The sequence below is a fragment of the Dicentrarchus labrax genome, unplaced genomic scaffold (genome assembly GCF_905237075.1).
Source record: "Dicentrarchus labrax unplaced genomic scaffold, dlabrax2021, whole genome shotgun sequence".
In the NCBI taxonomy this organism is placed as follows: domain Eukaryota; kingdom Metazoa; phylum Chordata; class Actinopteri; family Moronidae; genus Dicentrarchus; species Dicentrarchus labrax.
Window position 1 is genome coordinate 531,189 of NW_026136708.1, and position 21,663 is coordinate 552,851.

The 21,663-nt window shown below is 40.3% G+C and overlaps 1 protein-coding gene across 2 annotated transcripts; it reads right to left on the reverse strand.

The window, feature by feature from the left end:
• Window positions 1–543: 543 nt before the first annotated feature.
• Window positions 544–20,097, reverse strand: LOC127368772 (gamma-aminobutyric acid receptor subunit rho-1-like). Of its 2 annotated transcripts, none has more exons than XM_051409935.1 (10): window positions 19,920–20,097; window positions 13,389–13,439; window positions 11,497–11,603; window positions 9,054–9,121; window positions 8,743–8,966; window positions 6,349–6,431; window positions 6,023–6,163; window positions 5,793–5,945; window positions 4,328–4,425; window positions 544–3,593 (listed from the first exon to the last, which is right to left on the reverse strand). In XM_051409935.1, exons 1-10 carry the CDS (start codon window positions 20,021–20,023, stop codon window positions 3,306–3,308), a joined length of 1,317 nt encoding a protein of 438 aa, XP_051265895.1. In that variant the 5' UTR covers window positions 20,024–20,097; the 3' UTR covers window positions 544–3,305. The 2 variants fall into 2 exon arrangements, with proteins under 2 accessions (XP_051265895.1, XP_051265894.1); XM_051409934.1 differs by having other exon boundaries at window positions 4,229–4,425.
• Window positions 20,098–21,663: the final 1,566 nt, after the last annotated feature.

Genomic DNA, 21,663 nt, shown 5'->3' on the forward strand with positions numbered 1-21,663 from the left:
CAGTCTTCGTGTTCCCTTGATTCTGTAGCAGTTCATTTTGGTCTTTTCCTTAGATATTGTGCTCCTGGTTGTGTCACCAGTTTCTTTGTTCCTGGTTGGAGTTTTATGAACAAGCTTCTGTTTACCTGCATCTGTCTGTAAGTGGATTATCACTGAAGACATCCTGCTGTTAGGGTCCAATTCTGTTGGAACAACTGCAAGTTCCACCAATCATAGCAGTCCCCCAACTGTTGTGCCACACGGCAGCAAACTACTAGAGATTTTATTCTCACTGGAATAAGGTGCTTTAAATTTTGAATTTGAATTATGAAAAAAAGAGCAACTATTATTTATGCCCAAAAAACATTACAACATACATTGCAATTTTAAAAGCCAGCCAAATCCTGGCGGATGTAGTTAGCAATTACCTCGCTTCCCCCTCCCTCTCTGAGCACAAAGAAGAAACTACAATTTATCAAAGGCTAATTTTAAGGTAACAAAAACACAACAGTTCTTATATTTAGGTGATTATACAGTAATGAAAACATACCTGTAAATATTATATTCCATTTCTGACAATAGATCCTCCTAAATGTTACACACTGGACCTTTAAAACTTTGAAACGTAGCCACTAATAACGCAATCAGTAAATTGCCAAGAATAGATGCTGAATGTGGAGGTCTCAAGCATTACAACTGTATCTTAGCAGACTTTTTATGTAATCCCTTTTTTTTTTAAATCAGCAGAAAGAGGATATTTTACTTTGTTTATAGTGAAATGTCAGATTTTACTAAGCTCTCAGTTTTTTGTCCACCATGTGTGCCGGTTTGGCTTTGTCTGAAATTTTACATAAGCCACAACAGATGTTACAGCAGAATTACACAAGACAGAAGCAACAGAAAAACCAACCTTTTAAAACTTTAGAAATGCCGATCGAGAGAGGCCTCCTTTCATCTGTTGATCAAACAGACTTTATTTGACTCACATGTCAGAAGTTGAGCATCGCAGTGCCAGCATACCCCGTTCCTTTAAGTAAGTCATTGGTGTTCTTCCAGTAAACAGGAAAACATTATAAACGAGAAGTATGTACACTGACTTACCACAGAGCCAATCCTTAGTTATGACACTATGTAGATGAAAGGAGGTACAAGAGATGGGGATATTAAAGTAGAAAAAGCTCCAATATCCCATTTGAGATCTACACTAATGTCTCAGTGTAAGCTCAAGTGTACAGAAACAGGTCAAATGATACAAAATTAAACCATGAAATCCTTAAAAAAAGAACAATACAATAACTAACACAATGACTGAGCCACACAAAAGAATTTACATTTGGTATATCAAAAGCAGAATCCAGATGTGTCCACCTGTAAGATTAAGATCCATGCATGAGCCAGGACATCAAGTACAAGTATCCGGGGCTGCAGCTGCAGAGTTCCTTACTGGTCCAAAAACTTAAGGTCTCTCTAGATTTCACTGGAGTTCGGTTCAGTTGGTCCAAACCAATGACACTTTGGGCCTTATGCAGGAAACGAGATATAAACCACAATTTGTGCTTGTTTTATTAGCAGAAAACTACTAACTTCTCAAACCTTCGAGTAGTAGAAGTTATTACTCCTCTTAGGACATTATACGAGTGGTCAAGAGCAAACAAAGCATCCACAGTCCACAAATTGATTGTCCTAAGCAAGGACACAAAAGTTTTACATTTAAGAAGAATAAATAATATGTTTTTGTTTGTTATTTTTCACAGAAAGTTTCAGCAAATATGACAAGAAAATATTTTTATAAAAGTGACCTACTGCAGCTTTAGTACCAGTGACTGTTAGGCTACGTTTACACAGCAAGCCTTAGCCCTCAATTCTAAATCTATTAAATGTGGTCCATATCAGATTCCAGTGTGAACAGGTCACGGTCACATGAAAGTCACACGAATTCTGACATGACATTCACACTGAGGTCGTAATGCAAAGAAATCAGACCTGTATCTGGTACCTGTACCTGATTTGGACCAAATATCCCCAGAATCAGAATTAAAAAGATCAAATTCCATGTGATTTGTTATTTAAAAAACAGCTTTGAGTCAAGTCATATGAACAAAAACATCTGATTTTGGTCACTTGTGCCTGCAGTGAGAAGGTTCAATTCAATTCAATTCAGTTTTATTCGTATAACACCAATTCCTAACAGAAGTTATCTCAGGACACTTTTCAAATAGAGCAGGTCTAGACCGAACTCTTTATAACATTATTTACAGAGACCCAACAGTACCACCATGAGCAAGACCTTGGCAATGGTGGCAAGGAAAAGCTGTCTGTTAAAAGGCAGAAACCTAGGACAGATCCCGGCTGGGTGGGTGGCCGCCTGCCTCGACCAGTTGGGGTGAGAGAGACAGAGAGAGAGAGAGAGAGAGAGAGAGAGACAGAGAGAGAGAGACAGAAATTAAGGTAGCCTTATAGTATTTGTTTTTAAAGATATTTGCATTTTTTATGATATGATGTAACCATTTACAACGTGAAATACAATATAATTATGTGTGAAATAGTATTGGATTGATGCAATCAAACTAAACAATTTTACTACTATCATACTACTATCATTATTGTCGAAAAAAACACATTGCACTGTCCACACAACAGCATGGTTTCCTGAAGATTTCCTGAAGTAGCCATCATAGCTTATTGTGATTGGCTCAGCTGTTTCAGAGCCATGTGAACCCCCCACAGTCCCACCATTTTGCACTTGTTGTTGCACCTGTCCGAGGTGTAAAAGATGGACCTGTCCTTTAAAAAAACCAAAACCGAAACCAAACAGAGCCAAATGGACCTGAGGACAGAAGCCCTTGATTAGAGAGTTTATTAAGCTTGGAACCAGTTGGGAAATGAACCTGTTCTAATTAACAGGTGGCAGATAACAACCAGTCAAATTAAAAGATTTCCAGGCATCGCTGCTCCTTTTCAACACCTTTTAAGAACCCATCATGGTGCTATCTGTGTCCTGTGATTAAGGTAATTGTTATGTCTGACTTTAATTGATCCTGTTCCCAGATCCTCTGGGCTTCTGTCCAGTCAAAATTCGGAGAGACCCGAGTTGAAGTAGAATGTGTTGATCTAGCTCATGTCGGGACTTCTGGGGGGTCAGATCTGTCCTCTACTGCACATCAGTCTTTCTTTGGATTGCCCTTCTCCACACAACGGCCTGAATCTGCAAATTTAGAGCACAAATCTCTACTCTACCCTGAGTGCATCTGTTCCACTTAAGGGAGGCAAATATTTCACATTTCTGCTGGAAGTGTTCAGACTTTGCTCTGTTTGAGTTCCATCTGTTAGGAGTAGATAGACCAGTAGATGATGTTGAAGAGGATGTAAGATCCAGGAAAGATGACCCGGGAGTATTTATCTATGGCATGCGTGTCAATCCAGACGTTGCTGTAGGCGCTGGAGCCAACATGGCCGGTGACCTGGTCGTTCTCCATGGCCAGCTGCACCAGAATCCTCTCCCGTTTCACCCCGTTCTCTTCTGGCATGCCGTAGTTCCCTGTTGTGTTGGCATCCACCTCGCTGTAGCTGGCCGACATCATGCCAGGATGGGCCATTCCACAGGTACACGGCAGCTGCAATGCGACAAAAGGTACTTAATGGCTACACAAAACACGTGTCCAAATGTGTAAATTAACTTTTCACTTCAGAAAAAAAATCTCTTTAATCTTGTTTTGGGGAAAAGTACAGTACTTGTAATTGTACAGTTTCATCACAGAAGGACTCAAGAAAACTAATAACTTCAGTAATATTAAATTTGACAAACTTAACTTTACTGTAATTTTTTATTTCTGAATAAAGATAAGGTGAGCAGACGTCCCGGTTTGTCCGTAATTGTCCCGGTTTGTCTGGGACTGTTTCAAGCAGGATGTCCCGAATCCTGAAAAATACCTGTAAGAGACTAAACTAAATGTTTGAAAATATGGTCACCCTATGCTAGCACCTCTATGAAGCTGTATATGTATCAGTGCCTGTGCATGCTTACATGCTGATGTTTAGGTGGTAATGATTAACGACCATTTTCACCACTGTAGTTGCTAACATGCTAGCATTTGCTACTCAGCTCTAAACACTGACTAAGACTGATGGAATGTCTGTAGTTTGGCAGGTATGTGGTCATAAAATCCATCAAATATTGGACAAATTAAAATTTTGATCTCATAATAAAAAGTCAGGGCATTATAACAGAGGGTGAGAGACTGGCACCAACCCTCTCTCTGAGTTTCCTCTCCTTGCGTTCCTGTAGAGTAGACAGGTAGTTGACGGCAGCATACTCTATCACCGACAGGAACACAAAGACAAAACTGACCCAGAGGTAAATGTCCACAGCTTTAATGTACGACACCCTGGGCATGGAGGCGTTGACTCCGGTGATGATGGTGGACATGGTGAGCACCGTAGTTATTCCTAAAGCAAAACAAGTTCAGAGCAGGTGACAAAAGTCTTGTGTTTTATGTTCAAATTGTAGTGATAAAGGCCCCTGTTCAAGAAGCTGCAGCTTCCAGTTATTTACTCAAAATACAATTATGGTGTCAGGTATGTAGCAATACTGACTCACACAAAGTGCCAAATAAATATTTTAGTTGACTAAAAACTGGACTTGATAGTTACCTGACGTTGCTATTGAAAGATAATGGAAGTTGTGGGCTGCCAATATTAAAGTCACAATAAATGGAAGTTGAAACGTAATTTTAAAAGTCATTTTAAAATTTTAAATGTAATCCTTAATGAAATTGAAATTTCATTTTCCATTTGTGTGTGCACAAAAAAATTACATTAAAATAATAATTGAAACGTTCTATATATGATATTTAAAACATATAACAGCAAACAACAATTAGCTATGTCAAGAGTATAGTGAAGTCATGGTGTCCTAAACAGAGAATGACGTCACACTCCATCTGCCTGTGTTGTTATCACAGCCCTTCTGCGGTTTATTTACAAATCTGGCCTGGCCACATGTGAGAGCGACTGAAACTGCTGTTTTTTACTAGTGAATTAAGGATTTATTTTCACCAAACCATCGTTGATTATTGTTGGAACAGTGGAAAGACTAACAAAGACAGTTTAGGTGAGTTTTCTATGGAGTCTGGTGGTGATTGGTTTCTATAATGTTGTCAAGACACTTCTCACTTCACAAACAGTCTGAACCTGTCAGTGGCAAAAACAAAAACCTTTAATCAACTTACTTTGACAGGTGCATCTAAATATTTTCACATCTAACTCTTTTTATTTCGACCACTGGTGATTGCTGGAAAGACTTGATTTTCTTGAGTTCTATTTTGTTTCTGTCCCGTTTGACATCTGTTTTATGATTGTCTGCTAGGTAAAATGACTGCTCTATTGGTGATCTAGTAGAAGTGAATTTATGATTTATTTGCTTTGATTAATTAAATGTATGTTATTTATTTATTTAACGTATATATAGCTATTACATTTTGCCATACATGATGTGCACACAAATTGAAATATATTTAAAACTTGTTAAATTGTGTCATTTTAGAAAGTTGTGGGCTTTGATAAATGTAAATGTATAATGTGAAAAATTGTCTAGATCAGCTCAAGAGCCAGAAGTCAAGTCAATTTTATTTATACAGCCCGTAGACTGTATGATACAGCCTAGTATCATGAATCATAAATTTGCCTCAAGGGGCTCAACAATCTATTCAGCATATGACACCCTCTATTCTTTGAGCCTCAATTAGGTAAAGGAAACTAAGAAATAAGACTGCAACCACTGCACCAAATAGCTAACTACAGCCAAGCACTCTCACCCAGCGGCACTCTGGCAGGGACGGCCCTGCGGTCGATCCAGAAGGACACCCAGGACAGCATGACCATGAGAGTGGCGGGGAAGTAGGTCTGCAGCAGGAAGAAGAAGATGTGCCGCCGCAGAGTGAAGTTGATGTACAGACGGTTATACCAGCCTGGAGACAGGGAGGAAGTTAGGAGTGGCATAGACCTGAGATACTGTAGGTCTGAAACAAAAGACAGCTGTCAGTACCTGTGCTGCTGTAGAAGGCCAGCTTGGTGGTGGTGTGGAACTCCCGGATGAGGAACTGGGAGAGAGAAATTCTCTCATCTATGTTTAATGACCTGTTACCTTCCTTCCAGTACAACATCAGATCATCATCTGTATACGCATCTGGAGAGACAAAGAGCATAAACAGAGTACCTGCGGCTCACATTATAACACCAGAGAGAAGATTCTGTACAATGCAGTAAAAACACCATCCCCAATCAATTTAACAACATTTCCTTAATCTAGATTATTCACACAATAATGAAAAACTGTGTAACTGTAGAGGAGAGCTCACATCAGTCACTTACAGCTCTCTATCTCCAAAGAGCACGTTTGCGTATCGAGTGGAAAGCGACTCAGGTCCATGCTGCACATAGCTGTGACTGTCACCCTGCAATGACAATTAGCGTCATGTGATGACAAAATACTGCAGAGAAATAATTCTTTGTTATACTCTTGGGATATTTTTTAAAGATACAATAGGTAAGAACTGCTGTTGCATTTGTTCCATAGCACAAAAGAATCTCACTGTATCTGTAATCGGGTTAACAAGGTTGTTCTTCTGGGCTAAATGCTAACAAAGGAGGGGGCTGGGGAGGTGAGTGAGCAGGCAGTGACTTTTCCTTATTTGCATGTCTAACCTTCAGAGATTGACCCCTCCATATTCACAGGCAAACACTGTGTGAGTCAGGGGTTTGAGGAGTAAATGAAAATACATAATCTCAGCTCACAGGACAAGAGGACGCCACATGGTCCACGGGCCAGGTCTACAAACTGTCATCCTCACATGCCAATCTGCCTTAGTCTGGAAAATCTCCAACCAATGCCAACCCCACACAGATTAACCCAGGTCATGTGATGAATATGCTTATATCTGCTGTTAACCATCACATACTCTTCTGTCATACACACAGTACAGCCACCAGGTAGCAAAGTACCACAGTCCACATCAAGATCAGGATCAGGATGTCAGATTGAATCCCAATTAGATCACCGATTTAAGCTAATGAGAGCTTTATCCGACCATTTCTACTGATCATTAGGCTTCTGCTATCAATCAGCAATCAACATTCACATATTTCAGTAGCGAATGTTGGTGAATTCAGATCTGTTTTGATATCTGTTCCGGTCTGTCAGGAAGGCAGCACTATGCTGGGGTGGTCACAACAGGAGGCAGATGGCCAGCTGTTAATCTCTGCCAGGCTCTGTAATGTGGATTACAAAATCAACTATCTTGGCTTGGAGCCTCCTATTGCAAAATTACAAGGTCTTGCTCAGCAGCATTAGTGGCCATAATTGGCAGAGCGTTATCCCCTTAAATACACATCTTGTACTGTGGCAGCTGGTGCCACTTTGTCTTGGCGGGACAACCAGTGGTAATTACATCCCTGAAACACCCACTAACATCATAACCTGCCCCACTTCCACAAACTACCTCCATTCTCCATCCATCTACCAAATGCCCTCAAACTTTCCCCTCTTTTCCCATCTCCTGGCTACCCCACCCATCTGCAAACCTGTTCCCACAACCCTGCAGCACATACACCAAACCCTGTTCCTGTTGCCCAGTCAGTTGTCAGATCCGACCACAGTTATGCAGATATTATGAGTTGGGGGTATCAAGATAAACAGCTGGGGGAACTAATTCTCCAGTCTGGTGCCAGTAAACCATTGGAGAAGAACAGGACACAATGGAGGCCAATCAAACCTGAAACAGTAGTAAATCACATTAAAAATATGATGGAAATATGGAATTTATGTGTCTTTTGTTTTATTTTGGGGAAGGTTAAAGTCTCATTGCTCCACACAGATCTGGGCCACGTTCAGTCTGAAAGCTGTGTTTTCCTACGGTTTTTAGGTGAAGTGATGAGATAGTGTGCTACAGGCTATGAGGTATATTTACTCTCATTTGGTGGGTGTGTCAGAGGTGTTATCCAATCAGCAGCAACGTTTTTCTAAACGCTGTTGTATGAAAAAGACAGGGTGTTTAGTGCACCACTGTTTCTTTTTTACGATATTTGGTCTTTTACCATTTTCAGCATTTCCACTCTTCAATGGATGGAAAAGCACTGACTCACAGCCATTGATTACCAAGAAATAGTTCCATGTCACTCTTGGAAAGAAAGCCAATAGGTGTATTTCCAAAAATGATGAACTATTCCTGTAAACAGTCCCTGACTTAACCGCCACTTTCAGTTGTTCTGACATATTAAGTGTTAGGCCCCAACCCAGGGAGTTAGCTGGAATCGCGAGATCACAAAACCACACAAGAATCCATCTTGTCAGGCTTCAAGCTATGTGCCTGTGTCCAGCCACAGTGGTTCGGACCAATCAGCATCCTATTAGGAACTACTAGGTACAGGTATGGTTTAATGCTAGGTGTGTGTGTGTGATGAAATGTGTGTGAGAAGTTCAAAAACAACAATGGCGGCTGCTACAGAGGTTAGCATAGATGTTGCTAGCATCAGTTATATCAAACTGGAGAGTATTACGTCATTGAAAAAAGAGCAATGGCTCATTTCATTGATCTGATTGGTTGAAGTTTGCCCATGATAGATGGTGATAGACAGGTGGTTCATCCAATAAAATGCCAAGTACTTTTTGAAAGTGCCTGCCCTTTTCCAAACAGTTTCCAACGACAGCTTCCCACATGGTTCCTGCTGCAGTCAGGTTAGTTGGGCCCTGCTGACCGCGGGAATTACCTGAGGCTGTAGAGGACTTTGCCATCTGGGTAAACCCGCAGCATAACGTTGTCAGTGGTGGTGTCATGTGTGAAGGACTTCTTAGAGTGGACGAAAAACATGTCAGGAACCCAGATTTTCTTGACCAGGCGACTATCGAAGGTCAAGCTCTGGTTGGTGTTGCTTCTGAAGGACAGACGTTCATCTTTCCAGTAGTGCCTCAGATACAGGGTCATAGTAAAGTCCTTAAACAAGGAAATACATGCCTGTTACACTACTATCTCAACTAACAATATACACAAATAGTCCTACACAGTTTGGTCCATACATACCATATCAACTTCTGAAATTGCATCCAAACTTTCAACCTGAACATCCACTCCAACTGGAACCGCAGGCCCTGGAAGTATATGCAGCAGTACACAACAATGCATTAACCTGTAATTTGTATTGATATGAGTATTACTTAAAAATACAACAGTGGACAGTAACAGTGTGCAGATGTAGCCCAGGTGCCTCATTCAGAACTGCCTGGATTATTTGTGTTTATATGGAGCTTTTCATACCAATCCTTTTGCTTCAAACAATGGCTTCTGCTCTCTTTCATCCAAATCCCCATAAAAGCAGTTTGGTGCAGATTTCCCCCCAAAATGGCAAGGAGCCAGTGGAGTGAGTACTCTAATCCTAACTGACATTATAGTGGTGTTTTTTTTTTTTTTTTTTTTTTTTTAACAGGGCTTCAGATTCTCTATGTTTTCAAACAGGACAACAATCATGAAGAATTCTTTGAGTCCTCCTGATGAACTAGTATAAAATTAGGGCTATAGTGTATAGTGTGAACACTGTCCTTGTCTTTCTCTAAGACTTATGGAATTACATTACTTTTATCGAAACCACACCCAGGCTTAAAATCCTGCTTGTACTACCAAGCATGCTCTCTGTCCTCGGTGCAGCAATACTTCATACTCAGCTGTGTTGGTGGGGACTGTCCTTTTGTTCCCTAAACCTTAACCAAACTGCGACTGAAAACTGAAAATAAAGTATAAATAAAGTCAACTAAAGTCTAAAAAATAGAAGTCAACACTAACTGCTGGTTTCACATGGGACTCCCAATTGGGAACTCAAATCCTGGTCCCCCAGAGGAAAGTCCTGTACTAAACTAGGATAGCTGCTGTAGGACAAAAAAATAAAATTATAGAAGCCATTTCTTTAAAGGTCCAGTGTGTAACATTTAGGAGGATCTATTGTCAGAAATGGAATCTAATATTCATAGGTATGTTTTCATTAGTTTATAATCACCTGAAAATAAGAATCTTTTTGTTAACTTAGAATGACCTGTTTATATCTACAGACACCGCAAACATGTTGATCCGGCCTGTTTCTACAGCAGGCCAGAACACTGGCTCGCATTTTTTGTATGTTTTACTGCCACCGTAGTTTCTCCTTCGTACTTGGTACTTAATGAAGGGATTTTACTTTTAACCTTAACAATGGTTCCTCACCTTAACAAAGTAGTAGTTAAACACAAACCATAATCTCATCCTAGCCAAGTAAACCCAGACTAAGCTCTTTCCCCAGGCCTACCCTCAAAGGCAGCACAAAAACCCTGTGACATAGTGGTACAAATGGCAAATACAAATTACTTCTCAGCATTCAGGGTGTTGCACTCACTTGTACACATAAAAAGTAAGAAATGGAAACAGAGCTTGAGTTAAAAGTTCATGTTTCATGTCATTCACAAGTGGGCATGATTGTGAGTCTTAAAAGCAAGTTACAAAACTTGAAGTAGGGAGCTATTTCAAATGCAGTTGGACAGCCTTAATTATACAAGTGGCACAGACGTATTTGTTTGGTGTCTCTTAGTGATTAGTAAACATTTTAAAAGACACCGGATTTTTACAGCCGATAGAGAAACACTTTGGCACCTGAATACACACAGAGTCAAATATTAATTTACATTTTAGCATGAGTTCAGTCAACAAACTCCTGAGAAAAATATTTGGGTTTTTTACTGTTAGATGCTTGAGTTTCTTCACAAGCCTCTCACTTTTACTCTCTGCTGTTTTCATGCTGTGCTGGAAATGACGAACAACCTGTTGGTTAAGCCAACCAATTATAAAAAAGACAGCCATGTGAACATCTCATAAAACACCCTCGCTCGTTCCCTTTTTAATGGCTGTATTTTTTTACATAACACCTTGCACTTACAGTGCAAACTCTCCATTTTCCTTTAAAAAACATCAACATTTAGCATATGAAGCCTCCAGTAACTAATCAGACTCAATCCAGATCAGATTTCCTGATGTAATTAGTACCAATAACAGTCTGCTGCTAATGGAGTAAAGGCTTTCCAAGAACTCCACGTGAGATTCCGTATTTATAGGGGAAATGCAAGTGTGAGAATTTAAAAAGCACACAGATTTGGGCTTTCATGTGGCAGATTAAGACAGGAGTTATTATAACCTAAAGCTACAGACTGGGGCTGCTTGGTAATTAATCACTGGCCCACAGCAGCATGGCTCAGACATAATCCTGCTCTGTTATGTCATCTCTACAAGCCAGTACCGGACACGCCTACCTCCCACATTCAGATGAGCGTATAGATCAGATGTGGGTTGGGGTTTAGTGTAAAGTCTAAAAGAACACTTTCATGTGGCTAATGACTTGTCTGGACACTGAATTAAACTGAAGACTCTTTGGATAGAGATCTCAGTCTGCTGGCTGCCTGCATTTATTGACACCGCTCCATTTAGTTGAGAGGTTGAACCTTCTTACCTCCAAATCCTGGTCGCATTGTAAATTCATGGTCGTCTATCCTCAGCAGGTGCTCTGTCTTTGTACCCCAGGCTTTAGTTTTATCTGGACTCCTCTTCAATATGGGGCTGAAAAAAAGTTTATTTCTACATATGAAGCTCAGGGTCAGAAAGATGAACAATTCTGCAACTGTATCATTAGCATTTTGTACTTACATAACACTACATTCCTAATATGCACCAAGTTTATCAGTCCTTCTGTGCAACTACTGAATGAAACCTTTTCTGCTGTCTCTCTCTAGCTTATCCAGTGTTTACAAAGGTTTTCACATAATTGCACTAAATTTGACATATCAACTGAAATGCTGAGAAGCAAACTGGCCTTCATGTTTCTGAGGTGCCACACCCATCACCTTCCAGCAGCATGCTTGTGAAGTTCTGCTAGAATGTTGCCTTAATCTAACTGATCAGCATATTTCAACTTGCCTACGTTGTCTTTGTCTAAATATATTTATATAAACAATATGCTATAAGGATGGTGGGGTGGATGGATGGCTCAAACAAACAGAGTACTTTAACCCAGGAGACCGTCCCATGTGGGATGTCCCATGGGAAACCAAAAGTCAACACTGACTTGTTAGGCACCTAACCAAGTAGTTTTGCTGCCTAAGCCTAACCAAACAGCAACCTCAGCAAGCTTTATTTTGAAGTGTAACTGAATTTGCTTATTTATTATTGCTAACTTGTTCATGGAATGAGCATGTGTTGAAATATTGACACTGACACATCTAAGCAAGAATCATATTTCAATTTGAAAGAATATTCTCACAGGTGCACCTTTCTAGTTCTGGAATTTGAGCCGGAAACTGCTGAAGTTTTTGTGTCAAGGTGCTAGGAACTTTCGTTAAAGGTGCTGGTCCACGTAAACTCGATCGCGGTTTGGCAAGTTTCCTTTAATCCTCTACAGTTCAGTTCTGGTGTCTGTGTCCGCTGTAGCCTCAGTTTTGTGTTTTTAGCTGACAGGAGTGGACCGGAGTGCTAATAGGAAGGAGAAGGAACTCTTCTGTGCAGCACTGTTGGAATGTGTGGTTAGTTGAGTTACATGATGGCTAAACCTAACCAAGTACTTTTTGTGCCTAAAACAAGCTGACCTCTTAAACTCGCTGAAATCTTTCTCAGCAAGCTCAGCAAGGGCCACTGACCAAGGCGCTGTATTTAACGAGTTGGGAGTGAGAACGTGTTTCCCTGTCAGCGTAATCCAGTTTGGCCTTTGTCCTCTGACTTTGCTGATGAACAACATCCACAGGGTAACTGCTGATTGGATGTTTTTGTAAAATCCCAGGAGATCAGGTGTTTGTTGGATACTCCAACCACCCATCTGGCACCAACAACCCAGCCATGGTCTATCACTTGGATCACATTTCTTCCCCATTGTGCATGATTATATGCAGTGAGCTGCAGTTATTGTGTAGTCATTTGATTAGACTCTGTTTAGGAATGTATGTATTTTCCTGTGTATGTGAACACTCTGATGGCTGCTTGATCTATTTAGCAACTGATAACAAGCTTTTTAGTGTTGTATACAGTTGACGGTGACCCAGCAGTGTGATTTTGTGCAGTGCAGCTTGTTGTCATCATATCGAGTTTATGCAGTGAATAATCTTATGAATTTCCTCATTCTGACAGATAAGAATGGATTATATTGGGCTTAGTAAGATACATAGAAGCGTCCCATCCTCCTCAGTACATACTGCAAACAATAGTGTGATTAAAACGTTGACCATGTGCCTCTATGTCGAGTTACGCTGCTTTAATCTCCACTATAAGATTCTCCTGTATAGCCTCTGTTATTGTTCTAATTGAACTAGAGAAAGGTTTTTAAAACGCACACACAAACACACACACACGTCTTACCTGCCAATCTTGCGACGGGGTTCTTCTGTCAAAGGCATTTCTCTTCTGGATCTGAAAGGAGAGAACATACAGTGGTGTGAAAAAGTGTTTGCCCCCTTCATGATTTCTTATTTTTTTGCATGTTTGTCACACTTAAATGTTTCAGATCATCAAACAAATTTAAATATTAGACAAAGATAACACAAGTAAACAGAAAATGCAGTTGCAGTAAATGAAGGTTTTTATTATTAAGGGAAAAAAGCTATCCAATTAAACCACTTAGAAACCACTTAAATAGAACCTGTCTGACAAAGTGAAGTAGGCTAAAATATCTCAAAAAGCAACACATCATGGTGCAATGTAAAGACATTTAAGAACAGATGAGAAACAAAATCATTGACATCTATTAGTCTGGAAAGGGTTACAAAGCCATTTTCTAAAACTGTGAGAGCCGTTATCCACAAATGGAGAAAACTTGGAACAGTGGTGAACCTTCCCAGGGTGGCCGGCCTACCAAAATTACTCCAAGAGTGCATCAACGAGTGATCAAGGAGGTCACAAAAGAACCCAGAACAACATTTAAAGAACTGCAGGCCTCACTTGCCTCAGTTAAGGTCAGTGTTCATGATTTAACAATAAGAAAGAGACTGGGCAAAAATGGCATCCATGGGAGAGGTCCAAGGCGAAAACCACTGCAGACCAAAAAGAACACAAAGACTCATCTTACAAAAACATCTTGATGATCCCCCAAGACTTTTGGGAAAATATTCTGTGGACTGAAGTGGAACTTTTTGGAAGGTGTGCATCCCGTTATGTCTGGCATAAAACTAACACAGCATTTCATAAAAAGAACATCATACCAGCAGTCAAACATGGTGGTGGTAGTGTGATGGTCTGGGGCTGCTTTGCTGCTTCAGGACCTGGACGACTTGTCGTAATTAATGGAACCATGAATTCTGCTCTCTACCAGAAAATCCTGAAGGAGAATGTTCAACCATCAGCTTGTGACCCTCAAGTTCAAGCACACTTGGGTAATGCAGCAGGAAAATGATCAGAAACACACCAGCAAGTCCACCTCTGAATGGTGTAAAAAAAACAGAGTGGCCTAGTCAAAGTCCGGACTTAAATCCATTGAGATGCTGTGGCATGACCTTAAACAGGCCGTTAATGCTCAAACCCTCCAATGTGGCTGAATTACAACAATTCTGCAAAGCTGAGCGGGCCAAAGTTCCTCCACAGTGAAGTGAAAGACTCATTGCCAGTTATCACAATCGCTTGAATGCAGTTGTTGCTGCTAAGGATGGCACAACCAGTTATTAGGTTTAGGGGGCAATCCCCTTTTCAAACAGGGCAATGTAGGTTTGGATTTTTTTTCCCCCTTAATAATAAAAACCTTCATTTAAAAACTGCATTTTGTGTTTACTTGTGTTATCTTTGTCTAATATTTAAATTTGTTTGATCTGAAACATTTAAGTGTGACAAACATGCAAAAAAATAAGAACTCAGGAAGGGGGAAAACACTTTTTCACACCACTGTATTACATGGTTTTATGCAATATTATACACTGATGCTAAGTTGGGCAAATCTTAAAAGTAATCTTTAAGTAATATTGGAAAACAGAATAGAGATCTGGGAGGTCTGTGACATGATGGTATGATTACATAAACAGCTAAAAACTATCAACAACAGAGAAAAATTCTGATTCACCCATGGTACGATAATGTTCTAAACAAGTTGGTTAAAGCTGCAGTAGGTAACTTATATTTCCAGTTTGATGAAACTTTCACTAGATGAATATATAGAACACAAGACAGATAATCTGTGAAAAAATCGAGTTCCTCTGGCTCCTCCTAGTGCTGCTAACAACATTTGCAAGAATCCACTGGAACAAAAACAACCAATCAGGGCAAAGAAAGATAGTTGATTGTTGAGGTTAATTCCCAAATTGTCAAACACAGATGCTTGGGTTGGTGGCTTGAACCATTGGGACCCAAAGCATCTTTATTTGACAACTTGTGAATGAGACTCAAAATTCAACATCTTTCTTGCAAATTCTAGCCATTAGGAGCACTAGGAGGATTATTTATCTCACGTACTACTGTCAGGATGTAGTGAAAGTTTTAGCAAATATGACAAAATGTTATTTTTATAGAAATACCTACTGTAGCTTTAAATAAGATAATCTGGACTCTCTCCACTGACCCCTGTGGGGAATTAGATAGCTTAATTAGAACAATTGTTTTAATTGTATAACCTCACACTGAGAGAATCTCATGGAAATGACAGACTGCTGAGTTATCGTGCCCCTTCACTGAGCTACCTCAGGCAGTAAGCTCTGCACAGCAGGGGGTTGTAGTAAGACTGAGAACTTCTGCGTGCGAACACCAGGGAACAAAACATGTTGTTTAATTGTCTTTGTAAAGCTCTTGCAAGCAAGATTTTCTTATTTTTGCCCTGCTGTGGTGAGCAAGGCACTGTCAATCAGCCAATCCAAAGGGAGATATATTAACAACTACAGTCAAGATTGCTATTATAATTGTGGATATTCATGATCTGCTGTATATTACACTGTTTTATTGGATATTGTCTGTACTCTTTTGTAGCAGGTGGCAGTTGTCATGTCTGTAAAAGGTGAAGAGAAAAATAGCTGAAAGATGTCGAAAACAGATATTTGTTTATATAACAGATATATAACACAATTTTGTTTTTGCCTTTAAACTGCATATGAACATCACATTCCAAAGAACAGATATGGTCACTGATGAGGAAACATGATTAACTCACAGGCTGCTTACTACTTATTGCTGCATCGAGAGGAAACTAATCACTGCTGGCTAAATCTAATGTTGAAAGATTTCTTTTGACCATCTGATCTCCACTGGCCACCCACAAAATTGCAGCAAAAAAAGAGAAAATAGTATATTCGTTGTACTCATGGCTGACTGAGGCTGTTGCATCCGGCTCTTGTCTTTGCAGTATGTGTTCACACCTACAGACAGATGTTGGAGAAGAGATGTAGGTGTATTACGGGAAAAGGTTAACTCTTTAGAACCGGACGGTTAGACTACTCTTTTCTTTCTACAGCGATAGTGCTTTTACCATAACTCATCAGCTTGGATGTAGTGGAACTGGAGATGATTAAGCATGTGATTGCGGATAAATCACTGAGAGGTCAAAGAGCTGATGAGCTGTCAGAACACTGTCTGGTTATCTTCATGACCTTTTAACCTAAAACTTAAGTTGACTTGAGGATACTGAGTAGTTTAAAGCTACAGTAGGTATTTTTATAAAAATAACTTTTTATCACATTTGAAACTTTCACTCTATCCTGACAGTAGTACATGAGACAGATAATCTGTGAAAAAATCAGGTTCCTCTGGCTCCTCCCAGTGCTCCTAATGGCATTTGCAGGAATCCATCAGGCCTGGATGAAAACAACCAATCAGAGCCAAGAAAGAAAGATAGAAAGACACTTTGGGTTGGTGGCTTGGCTCAACAGTCAACTATCTATCTTGGCTGACAATGTAAATTAAAATGGGCAATACAGAACATACCAAGAAGCCAAGAAGTGTGACTTGTTACCAAGAATCTATTGTGACGGGCAGTCAAAAGAAGCTGGCTGGCTATGCAGTTGTTATTGTTATTGGCAGTTGATTTTATCAGGGTGACCATGGCCACCCCTTGGTGGCGCCACTCGTTACAACCGTTGTAGGCTGAGGTTTTCCAAAAAAGTGTGAAGTCTGTGAGATCTTTTGGCTTCAAAAGATGGAGATTTGGCCAGAAAAACTACTACCATTAGAAAACAATGCTCTTTGTCATGTTGACTCCAGAACATTGTTCTGTTTATTGAGTCAAGTGCTTGTTGAATAAAATGAATGACTCAATAGTCCTGATTTGCTAAAGAGTATGCATTTAAGGGTTAGATATATCATCATTGGGCAACCTAACCCCACTCCAATCCTGGAATGACAAAACAATGAAGATCACACATCCAACTGTAAGAAAAACTTACTTCTGACTGGAGGGAGTAGAGTGTAGTAGATTTTGTAGAAAACAACAGAACCAGTACCACAACTTGTGGTTTTCCATCACCTTTCCATTAAACAAGATATGGCTTTAATTTAATAGGAGACAAGAGAAACAAATGTCCAGCTACAACCATTCATATCAACTGAGCTTCTCAAATCCAAATTGTATCTGTAAGATAGTATAACATGTTTTACATTTGTACTACTAAAAATGACATTTAATTGCTGGCCTTCCTTCCGCCCAGCTGACCTTTCCCAAAGGCACAACAACAATGGCAATAATTCAGAAAGCACATTAACACACTTAGATTACAGGTTACGTAATCAGAGTAAGTGATTTTCAACCAACCAGGCACATGTCACCTTTTGCTGCTGTCAGCTAAAAACAGAGCTTTGATTACCGAGCATGTAGGATGACTCTGTCCTCATTCCATAGTAACCCCAGCTGTACAGTAAGCAGGTCAAGTCTAAGGCCTACTCTGTATACTAAGTTTTCTTGCAGCACTTAAAATCTATAAGGCCTCGCAAAGCCCTGTGAAGCTTTGGTGACCCATAGTGGGGGTCCCGACCACAGGTTGGGAACCACTGATCTAAACAACAGCAGTATCCCAGAAATAATCATATTTACTATTGTTGGTAACAATTTCATAACACATCAGAATTTGAATAGGGAGCAGGTAAGCATAAGATGAGCATCAACTGTTTTGCAAGATTGACCTCAGGGTCCCCAAAGGCACCAGATTCAATCTCCAGGTGTTGCACTTAATTTGATTGATTCATTAATATACACTGATATGAGATGGGACTTGAAGAGATACCCCATACCTTATCTCAAGGCTGTCTTGCAGAAACATATAACAACATTGTGTGTTATGTGTGTATATTAATATTACTTAATTAAGCTGTCCTAATATGGCAGCTTTTGAGCTACTAGAGGAATATAATTGCAACTTTCAGTGTGCACATACAGGAAGTGGGACCCCTGAAATCTAATTGGCCACCCCAAGTGCCACCACATTATTCTTACCTCTTCCACTCCACAGTGTCTTTCATAGGCTGTATTGGGCTCCGTTTTTTAACCTAGAAGATAGTGTTACTAACCATGTCATGATAGTATGTCAAGAAGGGGGCTAAATAACACTCCAAAGTTGGGCAAAATTTTGCCTATGGAAAAAAAGGTCATCAAAGGGATCCCTTGACCTCTGACCTCAAGATATCTGAATGAAAATGGATTCCATAGGTACCCACGAGTCTCCCCTTTGCAGACATGCCTACTGTATGCTAATCCCATACAGTTTGTGTAAATATAAATGTATAAATGTATTATTTTCACCTAGTGTATTTGAATATTTCTGCATACTGGGGTCCATAAACACTGCTGGAATTGTATAAATTGGGAAAGACTGGAAAGCTGAGACCCATACTTCATGCCACCCTTGCATAAATCAGTGCCCCACTTGTGCTGCCCCAGGCAACAAAGTCTGGAAATGCCCCTGGTTACAGCCTCTCTCTCCACCTCAAAAAAACAAACACACAATTAAAGTTAAAGATCAATCTGACTTAAAGCATTTTACCCCAAAATATTATATAAATATTGATATAGAAGCCTTATGGGACCACTGTCAAACTGATGCAATCCCTAAATCAGAATCAGAATGAATAATAACATTACATCATCATGACAGTGGCCCGACAGAAGAGGGAAAATCCTTTCTGCTTCCTTTCGACCGAATGCAATGTGAAAAAGAATCCTCCCAAACCAGTCAAGAGGGCACATTTTTGGGAAAAGGACACATTTTTGACAAAACTCAAGCTTCTCTATAGGTTTCAACTACATCTAACAACTTCATCAGCAGATAGGTAGATGGTCTGTCGAGTTTATTCTGCTAAACTACTATTTCCTAGGTCAAGAATGAGCTTTTGTACTCATTTCAGGCTGAGAAAGACGCCTTTTTTGCAGACACTTAAATTAGCAATGCAATGGTAAAGGATATATAAAACATGTGAGGTGGTTACACAACAGCAGACAGCAGATCTCAAACATAATCTTGTATTGTGATATAAGCATATTGGAGAAGCCAGAGGAACTTTAGTCATCAGCTGAGCAAACTCACTCTGCTGATGAGGACTGATGGAAAGTTCCTGAAGAAGTCTGTTTTGTTCAGAATGAACTGAGCTCAATAGTTTAATCTTGTATTGCCTCTTATTTATCTTGTAGTTTTTCCAAACGCAGATCAGATTATTTTATAAACGTTCTTAAATGAAGATGGAGCTGCCAGCTTCCATGCTTGACTTGTTCCAAAGCACCCATGCGTGTTTGAGAATTTCTTTAATAGGTGTAACCAGGCTGCAGAAGAAACGGGAGCAATCCTCGAGCAGAATTTTTCTTTTGTTTAAACAAAAGTGTGACATTTAAGATTTTACGCACGATTTATTTGCTTAAAATTACTATTTTTCAGCTACACGCGTATTTACGCACAGCACATTAGAGCCTCTCCTGCATTTCTCTCATAGTTAACTGACCTGAGGTGACTGTATGGCTGCAGTATTTGACCTTTCGGACGCGTCTGCCCAGACACACCGACCATCCAAACCAGCAGGTTGAGCAGCACCACATCCGTGTGCATGGTGTCCAGCGGTGCCAGCCCTCTCCAAAAGTCTCAGAACTGCAGCCTGCTTCCACAACTTTTGCCGCACAGGACGGGCATTCTGCAGATGCCGTAAACATAATGAGAATCTATACATGGATGCCACGGTATTTAATCTCACAGGGGGGCGGGGGGGAATTTCGCCTAAACCTACAAATCCTCCGCGTCAGATGGCTCGGATTTGCTCTCCGTGCGCTCGGTGGAGTCTGTGCAGGAGCGCAGAGCACGATTTTCCCGCCTGGTGAGAGCGGAGTCTTTCACTAGTAAGTGCACAGGTAACAGCTGACAGCACTAATTGAGGATCCAGATCTGCATGCCCATGTGCAAAATGTGAATGGTCAGAAGTGGATGAGGGACGAAAACTAACAGTAACACAACATATGTTGTAATGTTTTATTAGTTCTTTGCACAGATGGACCCTTTAGAACCTGTACAATGTGCTGATGATGTATAGTTGGTCAAATGTCACAATAGTACTGATGTTGACTTGCATTTGCAGTGATGACATTGGCCTACAGTATAATCTGAAACACTCAGCAGGATATAGATTTGACAAGCACATTACCAATTACCAATATGTATAGGGAGTTATGCAACAATCTCTTAATCCAGAGAGTGTCCATGCACACTATGGCTGTGAGTACAGGCGTGTCACTGGGGTTATATGCACTCCATCACCATGATATTTGCTCCATAGTCTTTCCTTTATTGTTAACAGTGACTTAAGGCTCATGGTACTGGATCTGGAGTTGTGCCACCTCAGTCGTAGTTGGTCCTCAGTATTGTTTTCTTCCCAAGTTGAGCTGTTAAATGACCCTCATACCTTACATTGACATAAGAAAACGATATACTTTATTTATCCCCTAGGGGAAATTGTTCTTTTCACTCTTTTTTTTATACACACACACACACACACAGGCTGAAATACACACTTTCATGCACTGTAGACATGCAAACAGGGAGAGAGATGGTGGAGTGATGGGCTGCAACATTAACAGCGCAGGTTTTTGGGGTTAGGTTGCCTTGCTCAAGGGTTCCCAAGCCAAGTCCCTACACACTGAGCTACTGCCGCCCCTCATAAGTGACTTACTCCTCTTAACTCTTTCCCAACAAATCAGTGTTGTCCAGCAATGGACTGATACAGACTAATTTGATTGAGGCAGGCCCGGCCCTAAGCAATTTGGCACCCTAGGCAAGATTTTATGTGGCGCTCCTCTTGCATCGCAGTAAATTCCACTGCCAGTTATATACATACATACACTCACGCAAGAAACTGAATAGCGTTGTCTTTGACATTTTATTTTATTTTTAGAGAAACAAGTTGCTCAATCAAAACAGTTAACAAGAAAATAATAAATTAGCGGAGATGGCCAGTCAGCAGGGTCTATTGATGCAGCCTTTATTCCTGATGCTGCATCCCTGGGTTCTTCTGAGGTGGAGGCGACAGGAGGATCACTTGATGCTGTTGAAGCGGCGATGACTGTAGATGGCTCAGGATTTGCAGGAGGTGGATTTAGATATTTCAACAGTGCATCTGAAGAGAGAAGAGGAGTAAGAGACACCATTGGGTGTTACAGTCTAATAATAAAAGAAATGATTCCAAGAATAAAATTAAATAA